Here is a 21,104-nt window from a genome sequence, read left to right as displayed (position 1 = left end):
TCAGGTGAAAGAAGGCTGACTTTGTGATCTGTTTAGTGTATTTGTCGAAGGAAAGGGTTTGGTCAAAGCTGACGCCAAGATTCCGGATGTGAGGGGAGGTGGATACTGGGATACCGTCGATGTTGAGGGCAAAGTTATGGGTGGATTTTGTGAGCGTTTTTGGGCCAATGATGATTATTTCAGATTTATCACAGTTAAGCTTGAGGAAGTTGATTTGAAGCCAGGATTTTATTTCAGTGATGCAGTTTGTCAGGATAGAGTGGGTGTTGGTGGAGACGGACTTGGTGGAGATGAAAAGCTGGATGTCATCGGCGAAGCAGTGGAATTGGAGACCATGACGGCGGATTAAGTGACCGAGGGGGGACAGGTAAAGGATGAAGAGGAGGGGGCCAAGAACTGAACCTTGGGGGACACCTTGGGGGAGGGGAGCAGTGGGGGATTTGCAGTTATTGATGGAGATGAACTGGCATCTGTCAGAGAGGTATGATTTAATCCAAGAGAGGGCAGTGCCGGTAACGTTAAAGGTGGATTCAAGTCGGGTGAGGAGGATAGTGTGATCGATGGTGTCAAAGGCAGCGCTGAGGTCGAGGAGGACGAGAATGTTGAGGTTGCCAGCGTCAGAGGAGAGGAGAAGGCCGTTGGTGATTTTGAGGAGAGCAGTTTCAGTACTGTGGTTGGAGCGGAATCCGGATTGGAATGTTTCATACAGGTTATTGGCAGAGAGATGATGTTTGAGTTGAGTGGCTACAGCGCGTTCCAAAACTTTTGACAGAAAGGGTAGGTTGGAGATGGGTCTGAAGTTGTTTAGGGTGTCAGAGTTTAGACCAGGTTTTTTTAGAATGGGGGTAACAGCAGCAATTTTGAGGGAAGGTGGGACGATGCCTGTAGACAGGGAGGAGTTTATTGTTGCAATGATAAGTGGAGAGAGAGCAGGGAGGGAGGCTTTGACAAAGCTGGAGGGGATGGGGTCAAGAGTGCAGGTGGCAGTTTTCATTCCTATGAGGAGTTTAGAGAGGTCAGTAGGGGAGATTGGGGAGAACCGAGACAGGGGATGGCAGGACAAGGGGGGGCAGGTGGTTGGAGGGGGAGCGGGTGCAGCGGTGGTCAAGCTGTTGTAGATGTTGTCAATTTTGCGTTGGAAGAAAGAGAGGAAGGAGATGCAGTTGTCTACTGTGAATGACTGGGTGGTGGTGTTCAGGGGGCGGAGGAGTTTGTTTATTGTCGAGAAGAGTGCTTTTGGGTTTCCGGAGCCAGAGTGGATAATTTGAGAGTAGTAGGCAGAGCGGGCGCGGGAGAGGGCATCTTTGTAGTGTTGTAGGTGGTCCTTGTAGGCTTGGGAGTGAACTGTGAGACCCGTTTTATTGCGGAGTCTTTCAAGTTGGCGAGCACGAGTTTTCATCAGGCGGAGTTCAGGGGTAAACCAGGGAGCAGAATGGGTGAAAGAAACTGTTTTGATGAGAATTATGAACCTGCCGCGAATGCGGAAGTGGACAGATGACGGCAATGCACGGGTTCGATAATATCCCAACACAACCTTCATTTAAAACAGTATTTTGTTAAAGTATCAATTGATGATTGGAATTGAGTGAATACAATTACGATTTTGAATTCGTAATTGTATTCACCCAACCGTACGGAACTTCACATCAGGATTTAAATATTTGTTTATGTCATGAATGTTTATAAAAGTTTATTTTTTATATTAATGCTATTTAATTTGTGATTGGAATTATGCTGTTTGGAATGAAAAAAGAGATATTGAGTTCAAGTGAATGACGAAATGCCGTGATGGTTTCTACTTTCTAAACGTGAAATTCGTGGATCGCCATATGCAGATTCGCCATTGACTGGGTATAGAAGAAACGTACCCATTTATTTGCGAACGGGTATGTTTTTCATGGAAGTCCTTCACGAACTTGCTGTCCTTGTCTGACGTGTGACTAAAGGTGCTACAGGAATGTGAAATTTATTGGTTTAATGCTTTGGCATTCATTGTTTCTGCATTGTCTGTTTGCTTCTGGCCTCCCCTGTGCGTAGCATGGGTACCTCACTAGTTACACAAATGCAGTGTTCTTGAAGTCAAATAAACGCAGACAAGAGCATCCAAAACACTGGCATTCCGATTCGTTGTACACCTCGTTTTTACCTGCGATGTGTCGCAGGTTTAAAAGAGCTCCGCGTAGTTGTTATTGTTGCTGCTGTTTTTATGGTTCTTGTTGAGGGTCGATTTTTGAAATGTGCACCCATTGGTCGGACAGCTGCCGGACACCACCCGCATTTGTCGCTTGACTCCACCCACCCTGGCAACCAGATTAATAATATGGCTGCCATCTTGGTTTTCTGGTGCGCCTAAGACATCAGGCCTGTAGGCCTCTTCTGATTATACACTGCCCAGGTTTGTTGCATCAGATTTCCATTGCCGTTGTTTGGGTCGAGTGTTACGATTAGAGACCACAAAAAAATCTAATCATATGTCGAATAAAAATTATTAGCAAGGTTTAATCAAGCATGTTGGTACGCATCTCCTTTAGAAAAAATAGCATCACATAATTTTTGAACGGCCCGATATTGTGGTTAAACAAGCCGTGAGAGTGTGACGAATCAGCTTGTTCTGAAATAACAGTGGGGAGGGTGACATGGATGAGAGGTGTCGAGTTAATCTTTTAATACCACATTAAATGTGTGTTTTCCAATCACGCTGTTAATATTTTAAAAGGGCTTTAAATGTGCGCTTGTCAATCAGCCTGTTAGTGAATTTTGTCACAGGTTGTGAACACGGCGTCGTCATTCTTGTTTATATAATGTCTGCTCACCTATTGCAAACACACATTAGCATTATCATGACGAGTACTAGCCGGCTATGCTTAGGTTGGCTACCGGTCATCTCTATCGGCTATCAGTCATCTCTATTAGCTACCGGTCATCTTTATCGGCTACCGGTCATCTATATTGGCTACCGGCCATCTATATTGGCTACCGGTCATCTCTATAGGCTACCAGTCATCTCTATCAGCTACCGGTCATCTCTATCGGCTACCGGCCATCTCTATCAGCTACCGGTCATCTCTATAGGCTACCAGTCATCTCTATAGGCTACCGGCCATCTCTATCAGCTACCGGTCATCTCTATTGGCTACCGGACATCTATATCGGCTACCTGTCATCTCTATCAGCTACCGGTCATCTCTATTGGCTAGCGGCCATCTCGATCGGCTACCAGTCATCTCTATCAGCTACCGGTCATCTATATCGGCTACCTGTTCAAATCTCTCTTCATGAAATTCAAAGGCAATGCTTCTCCTTAACAAAAGTAAGATTTACTTAACATAAGTCAATCTAAAGCTACATATGTGGAAGAAGTGCATTACATGGCTTAGGTCATGCTGTCCCTTTATATTCTGGATGATGGGTGATTTTTTTCCAAACAACATTAGAAATATTGAATTTCAAAACAATAATTTTACCAGGTATGCCACCAATATAGGTGTTAGATCCATCTTTGAGCCAATGTCTTTCGTTCATTTCACGGTGAGTAGTCCTTGAGAGGACGAGGCTAGTAGTTGGCATAAAAGAGGCCTTCTGATCCACTTCCAAAAGGATGTGTTTACGGGACATGTTGAGGAAGAGCGAGTGCCATGAGCCATCACAAAAGTCGCCATTGCTTTCAATCACCAGCTCTTTGCCAACATACAGGCCAATGTTCTGAGAAAAATTTGCAAGCATTTGACGAGGTTTAAAAGACAAAATAAAGACAAAATTAGAAATTGAGGGGAAAACAGTTCTGGGCATCAAATGATTAACAACCAGTATGAAAATAAAGGATGGAAATAGCAGTGACTTGAAATAAAGGGTTGGACATCATTTATTTAAGTAAGAGAAGCAAAGCTAATTCATTTTCCAAACCTGTGCAATTCCATCAATGGATGGATGTTCAGTTAGAGTGAGGGATAGCTTGGGAGTGCTTGAGTTACCAAAGATGGCAAATATAACTCCAATGTCAGTGGCAGCTCTAAACTGAACACTCAGGACCACATGCCAGTCATTCTCCATGCTGGATTCTGCACACCCAGGACACAGCTGGAACAGTTATTCCAACTCACAGCATAATATGGTCGTTAAAGTCATCAGGGCAAGCAAAACAAATAAATAGCAGGCAAAGGTTTAAATTTTCCTTTTTGGAAAGGTATGTTTATTGACAACTGAAGCAATCAATACTGTGTTAAACACAAATAAAAAGTTGCTTAAGTTATTATAGTTGATCAGCAATAAGTGCAAATAAAAATAGGGGAGGATTACTTGGAGGATTTTGTAAAATAGGTAGAGATTATTAGGTGGTGGTAGAGGTAGAGGTTGCTGACTGAAAACAAAGAGTTGTGAGGTAATGTTTTCGAGTATTCTTCTGACATTAGGAAAGGAATATGGTTTATGAGCACAATGATATATATCAACTTACCTTTGGAAGAATGGTATTGTATTCATATATACATATACATAGATGTACCAGCATGGTATTGTATTCATACACTTTATACATACATATACAAGTAATAATAATCAAATATTTTAATGTAATAGGATGGTGGGATGACATGCCAAAAAGTATTGTTATGGATAGCGAAAACACATTGTTATGTTACTATTGTTATGGATGGTATAAACACATTAATATGATATATATATATATATATAGTCACATGAAAAAGTAAGTACACCCCGTTTAAAGTTTTGACTTTTTCAACATATTTCAACATACAGCTATTTGATCTTCATTTCAACAATATTGATAGATAAAGGTGATATAACATAACAAATATCATGAAACATTTACATTTTGTAGTCCATTGTATAATTTAAATAAACATAAATGCAAATTTCACATGTGGAAAAAGTAAGTACACCCTTGGCTCTAATAGGTGGTATTGCCCCCTTTGGCAGAAACAACCTCAAGTAGGTGTTTCTTATAACTGTCTACCAGTCTCTGACATCGACTGGGAGAAATTTTTGCCCACTCCTCCATGCAGAATTCTTTCAGCTGTGCGATGTTTGAGGGGTTTCTTGCATGCACAGCTCGTTTCAAATCCCCCCACAACATCTCGATGGGATTTAGATCCGGGCTTTGACTTGGGCATTCCAGAACCCTCCATTTCTTTCTTTTCAGCCATTCCTTGGTGGATTTACTGGTATGTTTAGGGTCATTGTCGTGTTGCAACGTCCACCTTCGGTTGAGGTTCAACTTTCCGACAGATGGCCTCACATTATCCTCAAGCACCCTCTGGTACAATGAAGAATTCATAGTGGATTCTATGATGGTGAGCTGCCCAGGCCCTGATGCAGCAAAGCTGCCCCAAACCATAATATTTCCACCACCATGCTTTACAGTTGGTATCAGGTTCTTGTGGTCAAATGCTGTCTTTGGTTTTCGCCAAACATGTCTTCTGGTACTGTGGCCAAATAGCTCCACCTTTGACTCATCTGTCCAGAGCACATTGTTCCAGAAGTGCTGGTCTTTGCTTAGGTGTTCATTGGCAAACTTTAGTCTTGCCCTGATGTTCTTTCTGTACAGCAAAGGTTTCCTCCTGGCACACCTCCCTTGTAGATCAAATTTGTTCAGCCTCTTTCTGATGGTAGACTCGTGCACTTTGACATTAACAGTGGCAAGAGCTACCTGTAGGTCCCGTGATGACATTCTGGGGTTCTTAGAGACTTCTTTCAGCATCTTGCGGTCTGCTCTCGGCCTGAACTTGATGGGGCGGCCTGGCCTGAACAAGTTGGCAGTTGTTTGGAATCTTCTCCACTTGTAGATGATCTTCTGGAGGGTCGAATGATTGATTTCAAATTGTTTGGAGATCTTTTTAAATCCCTCCCCAGACTCGTGGGCATCTATAACCTTCTTTCTGAAGGCCTCAGAGAGCTCTTTTGATATAGGCATGGTGACGCCGCACACTTCAACAACAAAGAGCAAACCAAACTAAATGTCTGGTTTAAATAAGACAGGTTCCTCCAAGATCCTCTCTAACGATGTTCTAATCATTTGCACCTGAGCTGGTGCACCTGATTCTAATTTTAGGTATTTGAAGTAGTGATGAATGTAGGGGTGTACTTACTTTTTCCACATGCAAAATTTGCATTTATGTTTATTTAAATTATACAATGGACTACAAAATGTAAATGTTTCATGATATTTGTTATATTATATCACCTTTATCTATCAATATTGTTGAAATGAAGATCAAATAGCTGTATGTTGAAATATGTTGAAAAAGTCAAACCTTTACATGGGGTGTACTTACTTTTTCACGAGACTGTATTTATCAATCATCATCATCATCACCCTGGTAGTGTGCTCTGCCAGCTCCACTGTTCTTCCTCCTCCTCTACTCCGCCACATTCATAGGAGTAAATAAACTGATACATGGGATTAATGTGGTGTTTATGTAAGCACAGGTTTGATGGGACTGAATGCCTCTTATTGTGTTAAAGTCCCTTGTAATTCATTGTTTGAATATATCAGGCATGGTAGACCTAAATTGAGGAATCAGTTCCCTGGGGAGCTGCAGATAAACCATAAATTAGCTTCTTTTTTCTTTTTTCTTTTTTTTGTATTTCGAATCGAGGCTCGTGTAAGAGCTAACACATTGAACATTAACACAGGCACAGACACATAAAACATGCAATGAAGGGAGTGGGAGACAAGAGGGGGAGAGAGAGGGAAGCACACAAGGACAACAACAGTAGAGAGCAGGGACATCGGTAGATCTGTGGAAGGGGGAGAGCTGGGGGAGGAGGGAGGGGTACACGGTATAAAGAAAATGAACACTACTAGGATTTTCAGGAAAGAAGTTGGGGGTTGAAAGAGGCGGATTTGTGGTGTTTTAACGGGGGTAGAAAAGATCAAGGTTTTCGATGGGGGAAGACAAGAGATGATGGTGAACAGCTGTTTTAAAGACCTGGAGGGAGGAGTGGGATTGAAGAGAGTGAGAGAGTTTGTTCCAGAGGCGGGAGTTAAGAGGAACGAAAGAGTGAAGTTGAGCAGAGAGCCTAGATTTTGGCAGATTCACCAAAGAGGGTTGCTGGCAGATCTTCACAGGAAGTGAAAAAAAAAAAAGCACAGCATTTTTGTCAACAATAGATTATTGTTTTTCACCTCTTGCTCCTCTTGTGTTCCTGTTGTTCTTAAGTTTGAATTAGTTGGGGAAAGTTTAACTTGATGACGATAAATCACTGGTTCCAGAAAGAAAATTGTTACAACATCTCACCAATAAAATATAAGCAACATAAATCATTGAAAAGACAATGAATTCAATTCACTTCCAGTTTGGATCTGGTCCCCTGGGTTGTGTTCCATTAGCAATGAGCTTGCTATCGCTTGCCAAGCCATCTGTTCCTTATCAACCGTTTCGTTGGAGTGCTTGCTTGCGCACTTAAGCCACTTGACGAGCGCTCTACAAGCTCATTGGTAGTGGAACACACCCCTGGTTGTCACAGGTTCTCTGTTTTAAATATATAACAATACCAAAAATGAACTACTCAGTAAAATATATGATACTTACTATATGAAAGATAGTCAAAGCGGGTGTACCCTTGGCCTGGAAAATATATCCCTGATTCCGTTGTGTCCAGGCATTGCTTTTCTGGGTCCATTCGCACTGCGTCGGATATCCATGATGTATCTTGGTCTAACCAATTCCAGTTCCGCAAACAACCATCAAGACGTGGGTTCAACTTGGGGTCGAGGGTGGATTAAACCTACTAGTCAAAGGAAACTGCAGTCTTAGGATACAATTTTTCATCTAAAATTACAAACTTCATTAGGAGAATCGAAACATGATATTTAAGTAAGAAAACAAATTTCTGCAGTCGAAAAACCTGTAAATTGTTAGAATTGCTTATCAACATAAATATTAAATAGTTATACCAATTATCTATAAATAAATTACTCTTGGTGAACTTGCAGTTTGCTATTCGATTATAATAGTACAAATATAATAATAATAATAATTCATTTATTTTGTATAGCGCTTTTCATGAAGCCCAAAGGCGCTTTGACAGAGTGCAAAACATAATGCATAACAAAACATGAAAACAACAATTGCAAAAAGACAAGAATCAATAGGGAAATATTTAAAGCAAAAGGAGGGAGAAGGAGAAGTGATAGTCAGGGGTTAAATGCTGTGGGTTGAATGTTGAATGCAGTGCTGAACAGGTGGGTCTTGAGTGATGTTTTGAATGTGGTGACTGAGGAGGAGTCTCTGATGGTGTGAGGTAGTGAGTTCCAGAGGGTGGGAGCAACGATGGAGAAGGCCCTGTCCCCCCAGGATCTGAATTTGGTCCGGATGGGGGGGGGGGTCAGGAGGTTGGTACCAGCAGAGCGGAGGTTGTGGGTGGGAGTGTGTCTGGAGAGGATACAGCACATTTGCTCTATGCCCATTGAATCAATAAAAATAAATAGCCCCGAGTGGGCTGACGGTCATCTCTTGAGGTTGTAGTTCAGACCTCTGCTGATTTGGAGTGGATTTCCTCCCTGATCTTCTGGGGGCCTCCTGATATGAAATAGAAAAATCTGAAACCGATTGATCCTGTGGACCATCGAGTAAAAACCACCGTTTAGACGAGAAGAATACTAAGTTCAATACTAAGTTAAGTTAAGTTAACTTACTACTAAGTAATACTAAGTAAGTAATACTAAGTAATACTAAGTTAAGTAATACTAAGTTAATAACTAAGTAATACTAAGTAATACTAATTAACTACTACTAATACTAATCTATCTATAATTCCAGTAATCTCTGTATGTCTGTGACCGCTGTTTCTCGACAACCACGGGTCCGATATACTTTAAACTTGCCAGGTATATTGCTGGGGACCCGAGGATGTGCCTTTTCAAGGTTTCATATTAATCGGACAAGTAGTTACCGAGCTATGTCCAAAAAACGATTCAACCAATCAGAGAGCAGCGAGTTATCACGTGTGCCGAACGTGGCGAACAGACTCTGCCTCGGACGGCACATTTGAGAGCGTATTCATTTATTTCACGTTGGCAAACTATGTTGGCGTTAAACTATGTTTTAAAACTAATTAAAACTAATTTGCGATTCTTTCGCTTTCCTGCGCGTTTGTGCACGCTATGGCGATTTCTTTACCAAACTCCGCAAGCCGTTCGCTTTGGACCAAACCATTTCATGTAAATAGAGGGGGGGGGATTGTCACCGTACTCGCAAGCCGTTCGCTTTGGACCAAACCATTTCATGTAAATAGAGGGGGGGGGGATTGTCACCGTACTCGCAAGCCGTTCGCTTTGGACCAAACCATTTCATGTAAATAGAGGGGGGGGGGGATATAATTTTAGATATATATATAGTACGGGCATGCCCTAGTAATCTATCTATAATTCCAGTAATCTCTGTGTGTATGTATGTATGTATGTATGTCTGTGACCGCTGTTTCTCGACAACCACGGGTCCGATATACTTGAAACTTGCCAGGTATATTGCTGGGGACCCGAGGATGTGCCTTTTCAAGGTTTCATATTAATCGGACAAGTAGTTACCGAGCTATGTCCAAAAAACGATTCAACCAATCAGAGAGCAGCGAGCTATCACGTGTGCCGAACGTGCCGAACAGACTCTGCCTCGGACGGCACATTTGAGAGCGTATTCATTTATTTCACGTTGGCAAACTATGTTGGCGTTAAACTATGTTTTAAACCTAATTAAAACTAATTTGCGTTTCTTTCGCTTTCCTGCGCGTTTGTGCACGCTATGGCGATTTCTTTACCAAACTCCGCAAGCCGTTCGCTTTGGACCAAACCATTTCATGTAAATAGAGGGGGGGGGGGGGATTGTCACCGTACTCGCAAGCCGTTCGCTTTGGACCAAACCATTTCATGTAAATAGAGGGGGGGGATTGTCACCGTACTCGCAAGCCGTTCGCTTTGGACCAAACCATTTCATGTAAATAGAGGGGGGGAATTGTCACCGTACTCGCAAGCCGTTCGCTTTGGCTTTGCGAATGGACCAAACCATTTCATGTAAATAGAGGGGGGGGGATATAATTTTAGATATATATATAGTACGGGCATGCCCTAGTCTATCTATAATTCCAGTAATCTCTGTATGTCTGTGACCGCTGTTTCTCGACAACCACGGGTCCGATATACTTTAAACTTGCCAGGTATATTGCTGGGGACCCGAGGATGTGCCTTTTCAAGGTTTCATATTAATCGGACAAGTAGTTACCGAGCTATGTCCAAAAAACGATTCAACCAATCAGAGAGCAGCGAGTTATCACGTGTGCCGAACGTGGCGAACAGACTCTGCCTCGGACGGCACATTTGAGAGCGTATTCATTTATTTCACGTTGGCAAATTATGTTGGCGTTAAACTATGTTTTAAAACTAATTAAAACTAATTTGCGATTCTTTCGCTTTCCTGCGCGTTTGTGCACGCTATGGCGATTTCTTTACCAAACTCCGCAAGCCGTTCGCTTTGGACCAAACCATTTCATGTAAATAGAGGGGGGGGATTGTCACCGTACTCGCAAGCCGTTCGCTTTGGACCAAACCATTTCATGTAAATAGAGGGGGGGGATTGTCACCGTACTCGCAAGCCGTTCGCTTTGGACCAAACCATTTCATGTAAATAGAGGGGGGGGATATAATTTTAGATATATATATAGTACGGGCATGCCCTAGTACTAATAATACTAATAATAATTAATTAATATACTAATTAAGTAATACTAAGTAAAACTAAGTTGTAATACTAAGTTAAGTAAGGGAGAGAGAGGGAAGCCTGTGGACCATCGAGTAGAAGGACTGTATCAGGTTTCAGAGCAAATGGGTGGTAAATAAGGGACGAGTAGGGATCGGAAGTTTGGGTTTCACCAGAAGAGGGTTGCTGACAGATGTTGTGCGTCCATTTGCTCCCTGGAAAGGGGAACAGAGCATAGACAGAGCAGTGGGAGCTAGGCCGGAGAGGAGTTGGTAGAAGACAGAAAGATTGCCAACCTGCCTGGGGTGAGGGAGTAAAAGGCCCTCAGAATCAGTTTCATCATGGGAGGTTCAATGATTCTAATTCAATGATTCTAATTCAATGATTCTAAAAGGTTTTTTTTTTTTTTTGGATACAAGATCGAGGCTCATGTAAGAGCTAACATTAATCACAAAAAACCAAACTGACACATAAAACATAAAATAAAGGGAGCGGTAGACAAGATGGGGAGAGAGAGGGAAGCACACAAGTACAACAGTAGAGAACACAGACATCGGGAGATCTGTGGGAGGGAGAGGGCTTTGGGGGAGGAGGCATGGAAAGGGGGAAGAGAGGTATAAAACACATGGACACTGCCAGGACTTCCAGGAAAGAAGTCGGTATTTCAAAAAAAAGTGGATTTGGGGTGAAATTAGCAGGGGTAGAAAAGATCAAGGATTTGGATGGGGGAAGATAAGAGATGGTGGTGAACAGCTGTTTTAAAGACCTGGAGGGATGAGTGGGATTGAAGAGAGTAAGGGAGTTTGTTCCAGAGGCGGGAGTAAAGAGGAATGAAAGAGTGAGGGTGAGCAGAGAGTCTTGATTTTGGCAGTTTAACCATAAGAGGGTTGCAGGCAGATCTTGTGCGACCTGCAGGAATATTTGGGGGACAGAGCTCAGAGGGAGCTGGGGGAGCAAGGCTGGAGAGGAGTCAGTAGAAGACAGAAAGACCACCAACCTGCCTGCGGTGAGTGAGTGAAAGGCCCTCGGAGTTAGCTTCATCGCGGGAGATTCCAATGATTCTGAAAGCTTTGGTTTCAACAGCGTAAAGTCGAGCTCGGTGTGAGGCAGAAGCACCAGCCCAGAGGGGGGAACAGTATTCCATTGAGCTGCGGAAGAAAGCCTTGTATGTGGTGAGGAGCTCAGGTGTGCCAAGGAAGGACTTCGCATGACGGAGGATGCCCAGTCGGCGACTGGCTTTGGAGGCCAGCTTGGAAATGTGGTTTTCCCAGGAAAGATCATGGCAGATAGTGAGACCCAAAAGCTTGAGTGACAGAACTTAATACTTACCATCTTAAGTTAACTTAATAAACAACTTAAATTTTACACTCATGATATGGCCGCCATGGCTATGTGCAAATGCTGCACTGTTTCATGCCAGATTGTATTCAGCAATCGGGGAGTCATACCTGCAGCATTTATCATTTTCCACAGAAACCAAGTGTTAAGCAACGGTGGATTTAACAACTCCGTGATTTTTCGCTTTTATCCTCCTATCAAAACAAATTTAAAGTCAGTGCGAAAAGTTTAAAGGCTGATGACTTCACTCTATAATAGCTTTTCAGGATATCATTTTGAAAACATATTTGATGAGGTGGCCATTTTTTCCCCTGCCATCCCTACAGTATAATTATGGAATACTGCCATACTCTTTTTGCAGTATTGCAGATTTTTTTTTTTTTTTTTTGTATACTGAATCGAGGCTCGTGAAAGAGCTAACATTTACTTCACAAACAAATCAACCAGACAAACAAAATATATAAAAAGAGGGAGCGGAAGACAAGAGAATGGGAAGCACACAAACACTTGAGAGCACACAACATTTAAGAGCAGGGAGATGTGTGGGAGGGAGAGGGCTTGGGGGGAGGAGGCGTGGGAAGGGGGGCGGGGGGGGGGGGAGAAGTCTAAAACACAAGGACACCAAGGACTTCCAGGACAGAAGTTGGTATTTCAAAAAAGTGGAATTGGGGTGAAAATTAGCGGGGGTAGAAAAGATCAAGGTTTTGGATGGGGGAAGATAAGAGATGGTGGTGAACAGCTGTTTTAAAGACCTGGAGGGTGGAGTGGGATTGAAGAGAGTGAGGGAGTTTGTTCCAGAGGCGGGAGAAAAGAGGAATGAAGGAGTGAAGGTGAGCAGAGAGTCTTGATTTTGGCAGTTTAACCATAAGAGGGTTGCAGGCAGATCTTGTGCGACCTGTAGGAATATTTGCGGGACAGAGCACAGAGAGAGAGCTGGGGGGGCAAGGCCAGAGAGGAGTCGGTAGAAGATGGAAAGACCACCAACCTGCCTGCGGTGAGTGAGTGAGAGGCCCTTGGAGTTAGCTTCATCGCGGGAGATTCCAATGATTCTGAATGCTTTGGTTTCAACAGCGTGAAGACGAGCTCGGTGTGAGGCAGGAGCACCAGCCCAGAGGGGAGAGCAGTATTCCATTGATTACCAGATGTTAAAGTGTATAAAATAAATAATTCATAGTTGTATGTTGGTAGTGCATGTGGTAAAGTGTATATAAATAAATAAATAATTCATAGTTGTATGTAGGTCGTGTAGGTGGTAAAGTGTATATAAATAAATAAATAATTCATAGTTGTATGTTGGTAGTGTAGGTGGTAAAGTGTATATAAAAAATAAATAAGTAAAGGTGGTGTTTTGGTCATTGAGATGATAAAATGTGTATAAATAAACGAATTATTTATGGTATTATATAAGTAGAGGAGATGGTGAAGGGTATAAAATAAATTAATAATTCAAAGTTCTGTTTTTGTCGTGGCGATGGTGTACTGTATTGTGTATATAAATAAATGAATAATTCAAAATTACATGTTTGTAGTGGAGATGGTAAAGTGAATAAAATAAATGAATAATTCTAAGTTCAGTGATTGTAGAGGAGATGGTAAGTTTATGTAAATACATAATGGTTCTTGAAAGCATTACAATCCTGTACCACATTTTCTCTCCTGTAAAAAAAAAATTTATTCCCAAAAATCAAAATTCCCACCAATTCCAAAATAATTTGATGGGCCTGATGGCCAGATTTTATTGCATACATGTGAAAAATTTGAAATACAGTAAATGCGTCCAGTGATTTTTGAGTAAAGACTCCGGACAGATGCATGGACGGAGTAATTTTTGAGTAAAGACTCCGGACAGATGCATGGACGGAGTAATTTTTGAGTGAAGACTCCGGACAGATGCACGGACGGAGTAATTTTTGAGTAAAGACTCCGGACAGATGCATGGACAGAGTAATTTTTGAGTAAAGACTCCGGATAGATGCTTGGATGGAGTAATTTTTGAGTAAAGACTCTGGACAGATGCATGGACGGAGTAATTTTTGAGTAAAGACTCCGGACAGATGTATGGACGGAGTAATTTTTGAGTAAAGACTCCGGACAGATGCATGGACGGAGTAATATTTGAGTAAAGACTCCAGACAGATGCATGGATGGGGTAATTTTTGAGTAAAGACTCCGGACAGATGCATGGATGGAGTAATTTTTGAGTAAAGACTCCGGACAGATGCATGGACGGAGTAATTTTTGAGTAAAGACTCCGGACAGATGCATGGACGGAGTAATTTTTGAGTAAAGACTCCGGACAGATGCATAGACGGAGTAATTTTTGAGTAAAGACTCCGGACAGATGCACAGATGGAGTAATTTTTGAGTAAAGACTCCGGATAGATGCATGGACGGGGTAATTTTTGAGTAAAGACTCCGGACAGATGCATGGACGGAGTAATTTTTGAGTAAAGACTCCGGACAGATGCATGGACAGAGTAATTTTTTAGTATAGACTCCGGACAGATGCATGGACGGAGTAATGTTTGAGTAAAGACTCCGGACAGATGCATGGACGGAGTAATTTTTGAGTAAAGACTCCGGACAGATGCATGGACGGACGGAGGTAGAAACTGACAGCACACAAAATACAAGCCCCCAGGCCAGACTGAGACCAAGTTGGGGGCTACAAATCTAAATTTATTGACTCCCATAATAAAAATGTAATCTGTTGCATGAACCACAATGAGGGAAAAAATATTTCTCATGAGAAAGGAAAGATACAAACCAGTTTAACGAGGTCAGGTGCATTGGTAGGGATCCCACCAATGCTCAAGTGCATCTCCATGGGATTCGACATTGTTTGGAAGAGCTTGGGGTCATTTGCATTGATGACCTCTGACCCATCCAGTGTAATGACGACACTGTCCCTCGTCTTACTAACTGATACCTAAGGCAGAAAATAAGTGATGATGATAACAATTAGGAAAAAATAGAAGGGCACCCAGTAGAGCACATACCTATGCCAGGCTGAACAGTTTACGTTTTGTATCCCACCGATAGGCCGGATCTGGATTCACACCTGAACAAAAATCAAATCAGCTTGTTCTTGTCACACACCCAACCTGTCCACCCAGGGTTGTCGAGAGGGGGAAATCGGGGGGGGAGGGGGTGGGATCGCTGCCTCGGGGCCCGTGGTCCGTGAGGGGCCCGAGCTTCTCCTGTAAAAAATTTTAAACAGTACAGTGAAACCCCTCATCGACTCATCCTCATTTCCTCATCGTTACATTTAAACCCAGAAGCTGATCTTGCTTTCCTTGCTGATATGTTTATTGGGGGAAGAGGGATTGGTCTGTAGTGAATTTTAGACCTTTTCCATCGTTTGGGTTCGGGTAGATTCTTAGGTCTTTTTCAACTCTATTTAGGACCAGTGAAAGGGATAAATATCTGGTGTACGGCTCAATAAATATCTGGTGTACTCAAAAAAGGAACAGTACAGTGAAACCCCTCATCGACTCATCCTCATTTCCTCATCGTTACATTTAAACCGAGAAGCGGATTTTGCTTTCCTTGCTGGCTTTCTTGCCGGAAACAAAGCGACATTTACCTGCAGTTAATGGTACAGTTTCAAACTTCACAGAAAATGGTTATTAACCAGAAATGTGCATCACAAAGAAATGGGTTTGCATCCACTTTGTCCAAAAAAATTTTATTAACCATCTTCTCACGGATGATTTTGCCAATCTTATGGAGAAATAGTGTTCAACAGTCGGGGTGCAAATTGACTCAATCGGTCGAAACGTCCCAGTATCTCCTTTATTTTCGATCATAATGCTAAATAAAAGTGACCATTAGTTCAAAAGGTTTTTTGTTTTCCATCAAAGAAAGTTCCTTTAAAAGTTATAAAAGAGAGAAAGAGTGGGTGTGGGGACCCCGATGTTGTTTCCCTCGGGGCCCAGGCTGGCTCTCGACGCTCCTGTGTCTACCATAACTTTTTGAGATATCTTGCTCACAGAGAGACAGACAAACAAGGATGAATACATAACCTCTGTCCACATTCGGTGGCCGAGGTAAAGAAAGAACAATAAAAGGAAAGATTTGTCTGCGCTATTATCATTGACTTGTACAAGTGTGAAGTGTGATAAAAACAGAAAATAATTCCATTCGGGAGCTAGCAATTCAGAAACTGTAGCCTCATAACCGAGTATAAATCATAATCATATAATTATAGGCTTCCCCAGATCTGTGCCTCGACACAATCCTGTCTTTGAGCTCTGCAGGCAGTTCCTTCGACCTCATGGCTTGGTTTTTGCTCTGATATGCACTGTCAGCTGTGAGACCTTATATAGACAGGTGTGTGCCTTTCCAAATCATGTCCAATCAATTGAATTTACCACAGGTGGAGCCCAATCAAGGTGTAGAAACATCTCAAAGATGATCAAGAGAAATGGGAGACACCTGAGCTAAATTTCAAGTGTCAAAGCAAGGGTCTGAATACTCATGTAAATATGATATTTCAGTTTTTTCTTTTCAAGAAATTTGCAAAACTTTCTAAAATCCTGTTTTCTCTTTGTCATTATGGGGTATTGAGTGTAGATTTATGAGGGGAAAAATGAATTTAAACGACTTCAGCATAAGGCTGCAACACAACAAAATGTGAAAAAAGTGAAGGGGTCTGAATACTTTCTGAATGCACTGTATATATGTATACATATACATATATATATATATATATATACATATACATTTTAATATATATATATATATATATATATATGTGTATGTGTGTATATATATATATATATATATATATATATATATATATATATATACTAGCCGAAAGCACCCGGCGTTGCCCGGGTTCTTTTTGAATGAATTTACTACGATAATTCAGCTTTTACTTGTGGCCATAGAAGATTGACAACTATAATTCAGCTCAGCTTTTAATTGCGAAATGGGCCCAGCCCGGCCGAAGCGGCCTCGACCGGCCCTCGGCACCAAGACTATAACCTTCCTGGGGCCCGTCCCGACATTTTTGGTTATTTTTGAATGAATTTACTACTATAATTCAGCTTTTACTCGCGGCCGTAGAAGATTGACTACTATAATTCAGCTCAGCATTTAATTGCGAAATGGGCCCAGCCCGGCCAAGGTGGGCCTCGACTGGCCTCGCCACCTAGCCTATAACCTTCCTGGGGCCTGTCCCGACATTTTTTGTTTTAGAGGTTTCCTCCTATCTTTCACTGTTCAGGAGATTAGTGCGTGCAGACAAACAAACAAATTAAAAATTGGTCAGAGACCGAGTACTTGCCGGAATGTTCTTTTTTTAGTCGGCCATGTTGGACAAATATGGCGGCAGAACCATGTGACAGATGACGTCATCATTATTTATTTTCTAAACTAATTTATTCCTAGATTATGCTCAAGAAATTTAATCTTGATCAGATGAAGTTTTGTACTTGTCGAATTATGATGTCATAATGACATCATCTATCATAATGCACCTATGACATCATCATTAACATATTTTATTCCCCATGGAGAGTTCTTTACAATGAGCCATGCCTCAATTTTTTCTATTGAGCACTTTCGGAGATATAGAGGTGCAAAGTTTTTCTGTTTTTCCAAGATGGCGGCCGAACCACGTGACCAATGACGTCACCATTAATTTTTTTCTCCACCAGTTTATGCCGTCGAATTATCGAATTATGACGTCATCATGGAGGACTTGGGCCGAGAGAGTTAAAAATTTGGCACAGTCTATTCCAGGGCAAGACAAATATGTGTGTAAAGTTTGGCGATTCTACGTGCAACGGTGTCGACGTAGTACTGCGAACAAACAGACAGACAAACAGACAAACAGACAGACAGACAAACAGATGAAAAATCTGTCAGAGACCGAGGACTTGCCGGAAAGTACTTTTATATCGGCCATTTTGGACAAATATGGCGGCCGAACCATGTGACCGATGAAGTCATCATTATTTGTTTTCTAAACTAATTTATTCATTGATGATGCTCAAGAAATTTCATCTTTATTGGATGAAGTGTTGTACTTATCGAATTATGACATCATAATGGAGGCACCTATGACATCGTCATTAACATATTTTATTCCCATGGAGAGTTCTTTGCAATGAGCCATGTCTCAATTTTTTCTATTCAGCACTTTCGGAGATATATAGGTGCAATTTTTTTCGGTTTTTCCAAGATGGCGGCCGAACCACGTGACCGGTGACATCATCATTAACATATTTTATTCCCTATGGAGAGTTCTTTACAATGAGCCATGTCTCGATTTTTTTCTATTCAGCGCTTTCGGAGATATATAGGTGCAATTTTTTTCGGTTTTTCCAAGATGGCGGCCGAACCAAGTGAGCAACGACGTCATCAATTGGATGCAGTCTATTCCAGGGCAAGACAAATATGCGTGTAAAGTTTGGCGATTCTACGCACAACAGTGTAGACGTAGTATTGCGAACAAACAGACAGACAGACAGACAAACAGACAAACCAACCAATCAACATACTTGCCTTTTCCGGCAAGTAACAAAAAATATATATATATATTTCTTTTATATGTATGTATGTATGTATATATATATATATATATATATATATATATATATATATATATATATATATATATATATATATATATATATATATATAATATTATATATATATATATATATATATATATATATATATATATATATATATAATATTATATATATATATATATATATATAATATTATATATATATATATATATATATATATATATATATACATATATATACATACATATATATATATATATATATATATATATATATATGTATATATATATATATGCAGCACTTGTTAATGATCCAGGGAAATATATTTCAAAGTAAATGCAATATCTACGAATGATAAAGAACAGTAAACAATGTGCACATGAGTTAACTGTCAATACAACGAGCGAAACACAAACACCCTTCCTATCAATAGGAAATAGAAGCTAAAAGAGAAATATATCCTGAAAGAGTAATATAATATACTTGGATATAATTAAAATGGGAGAATAAATGCAAGTGAACTAAATCAAACAATATGCATTTCCAGAGCCGTCAGATGAAGAGGATATACTCACTGCGTGCCACTTTCCATCACTCACAGAAGGACCACCTTTAATGACTAGAGGTCCCACACGGTTCCTAACCTGGACCTCCAACTGCCCATTGCGAAGGGCAAGCATAAACCAGTCTTGGTAGTCGTGAGTTTCTGCATAGAATATTGTGCCTTCCAAATCCCAAGTGCGAAGATCAAACGTGGAGCGAGTGCTAGGGAGGTGTTGTACATGAAAATACAAAATTGAACACCTATTGGATAAATGTAGAAATTCTTACTATAAATAATCTGGTAACTTGCACGATAAAGGGACCAAAACATAATATAAAATCATACTGATTTGTGGAGATTAAAACGACCACTATTAAAGGCCTGAATTATTCCCACTTTTTGTGGCAACAGCCGGATAAAGTTTTTGATCCAAGTCCTTCATGAACTGTCAAGTCGGGCCTGAGGTTCAATTGAAGATGGCAGGAATTTGGAATTTGCCCAGGGTTCTGGCCTAACTCACCAAATCCTCGTGTCATCCAGGAGCTATTTCCTGTAAAGACCTTAAAAATGGGTGTTTGCTCAGCCCACACCACATACAAGGTTTAATTGCATTTTCTGTTAGGGCAACCATTCTGGAACATTTCTAGGGTGGGTGTCACTCCAGATTGTGGTATAACTTTTTTCTATAAACCCCTTTTTTAAATAAATAAAGGCTTTTATATAGGCTTTCAAAAAAAATTGGTATATTTGAGACGGAGTGCAGGATTTTATGCAACACTGCATAAATACAATTTGGTGATCATGGTAATTCAATAAACATTTAAAAAATACTTTCCTTACCTCCATGATTGTTTCATAATTTTACAAGCGGTTTTCATGAAGAAAATTGCATTATTAATGACAGAAAATTTTATTTCAAAATGGACAAAATGTATTGTTTTCTATTTGAATTATTATGGCGTATAAAGCAATTCATTTTGGTGTTATTGGTAAGTGTTACGTGGTCCCCTCAGTGCATACCAGGTCTCGGTGACCCCCGGACCGTGAGAGGACCTTCGCCAGCAAATAGTATTATATAGGCGCATTCGCCACGCAATCCATAGGAATTTCACCCAGGCGACAACTGATGTGCAAGTATATATTTCCAATGGTAATGATACCAAACACTTTCAAAGACACAACCACGGAGATTTTCCCCGAGCAATCAACAATACACAACCAGGCACAATCAATATTACAACCATGTGAACTCATCTACACAAACTCTAAGATGGCCATCTTAATCTTATACATTCCTCACGTGAGCCCCACTCCTGACTCCCTCCGTGGTCAATGTCTCTCCTCTCCGCACACGGGCGGTTGAACGAGCCCCGGGCGGACGTGCTCTAAACGTGCCGTCTCGGACTGGGGCCGCGGCTGCAGCGCACCTCCTTTCCAAGCCACGGGGCAAACCCAGCGCGGCTTCCGACGCGAGCGAGGCCCAACGTGCGGACCCGTACGCGTCTTTGTAGACGGGGCAAACTGTCCCGGACGCTTGGTTTCGTGCACGAACTCACAGTGACTGGACGTGTCCAAAGGTATTTACCGCCCAGGTAACTCCTCTCGCCAGACGTTTCGCAACGGCGCGTTTTCCGCGCAGCGTAAGGTCGATTCCACCTTCTCGTCGTCGCGGGGCGAGGAAGAAGAAACCTTCCTTTTCCTCGTGTTTTTTCTCCTCCGTTTCCCGTCACTTCCGCTTCCGGCCACTTCCGTTTCCTGCCACTCTTTCAGAAGGGCTCCTGACCCTCCAACCACAACAACTACACAACAACTTAATATACTACACACGGAAGCAAACACCTGCATGGTAATTCACATACATTCACATAAATATGTAACACTCCCCCCCTTCAAGAAAGAAAGTTTGAACCCAGCGAAAACTTTCTTTGCCGGCCAATTTGGAGAAATAAACCAGATAACTCAACCCCCCCA

The 21,104-nt window shown here is 41.5% G+C and overlaps 1 protein-coding gene across 1 annotated transcript in view; it reads right to left on the bottom strand.

Annotated features, from left to right (window-relative positions):
* Positions 1-21,104, bottom strand: part of LOC137431380 (growth arrest-specific protein 6-like) — a 48,568-nt gene that overhangs the window by 11,606 nt on the left and 15,858 nt on the right. Inside the window, exons 2-6 of the mRNA XM_078768945.1 lie at positions 19,165-19,354; positions 14,815-14,976; positions 7,551-7,722; positions 3,904-4,058; positions 3,465-3,702 (exon numbers count right to left, since the gene is read on the bottom strand). Of these exons, the coding sequence (XP_078625071.1) occupies positions 3,465-3,702; positions 3,904-4,058; positions 7,551-7,722; positions 14,815-14,976; positions 19,165-19,269 (832 nt within the window). The 5' untranslated portion in view covers positions 19,270-19,354. The remainder of the gene's footprint in view (positions 1-3,464; positions 3,703-3,903; positions 4,059-7,550; positions 7,723-14,814; positions 14,977-19,164; positions 19,355-21,104) is intronic.

The sequence above is a fragment of the Myxine glutinosa genome, unplaced genomic scaffold (assembly GCF_964187855.1).
Source record: "Myxine glutinosa unplaced genomic scaffold, kmMyxGlut1.1 SCAFFOLD_732, whole genome shotgun sequence".
NCBI classification, from domain to species: Eukaryota; Metazoa; Chordata; class Myxini; order Myxiniformes; family Myxinidae; genus Myxine; species Myxine glutinosa.
Note: the sequence above shows the minus strand (reverse complement) of the source record. Positions and strands in the feature narration are given on the sequence as shown.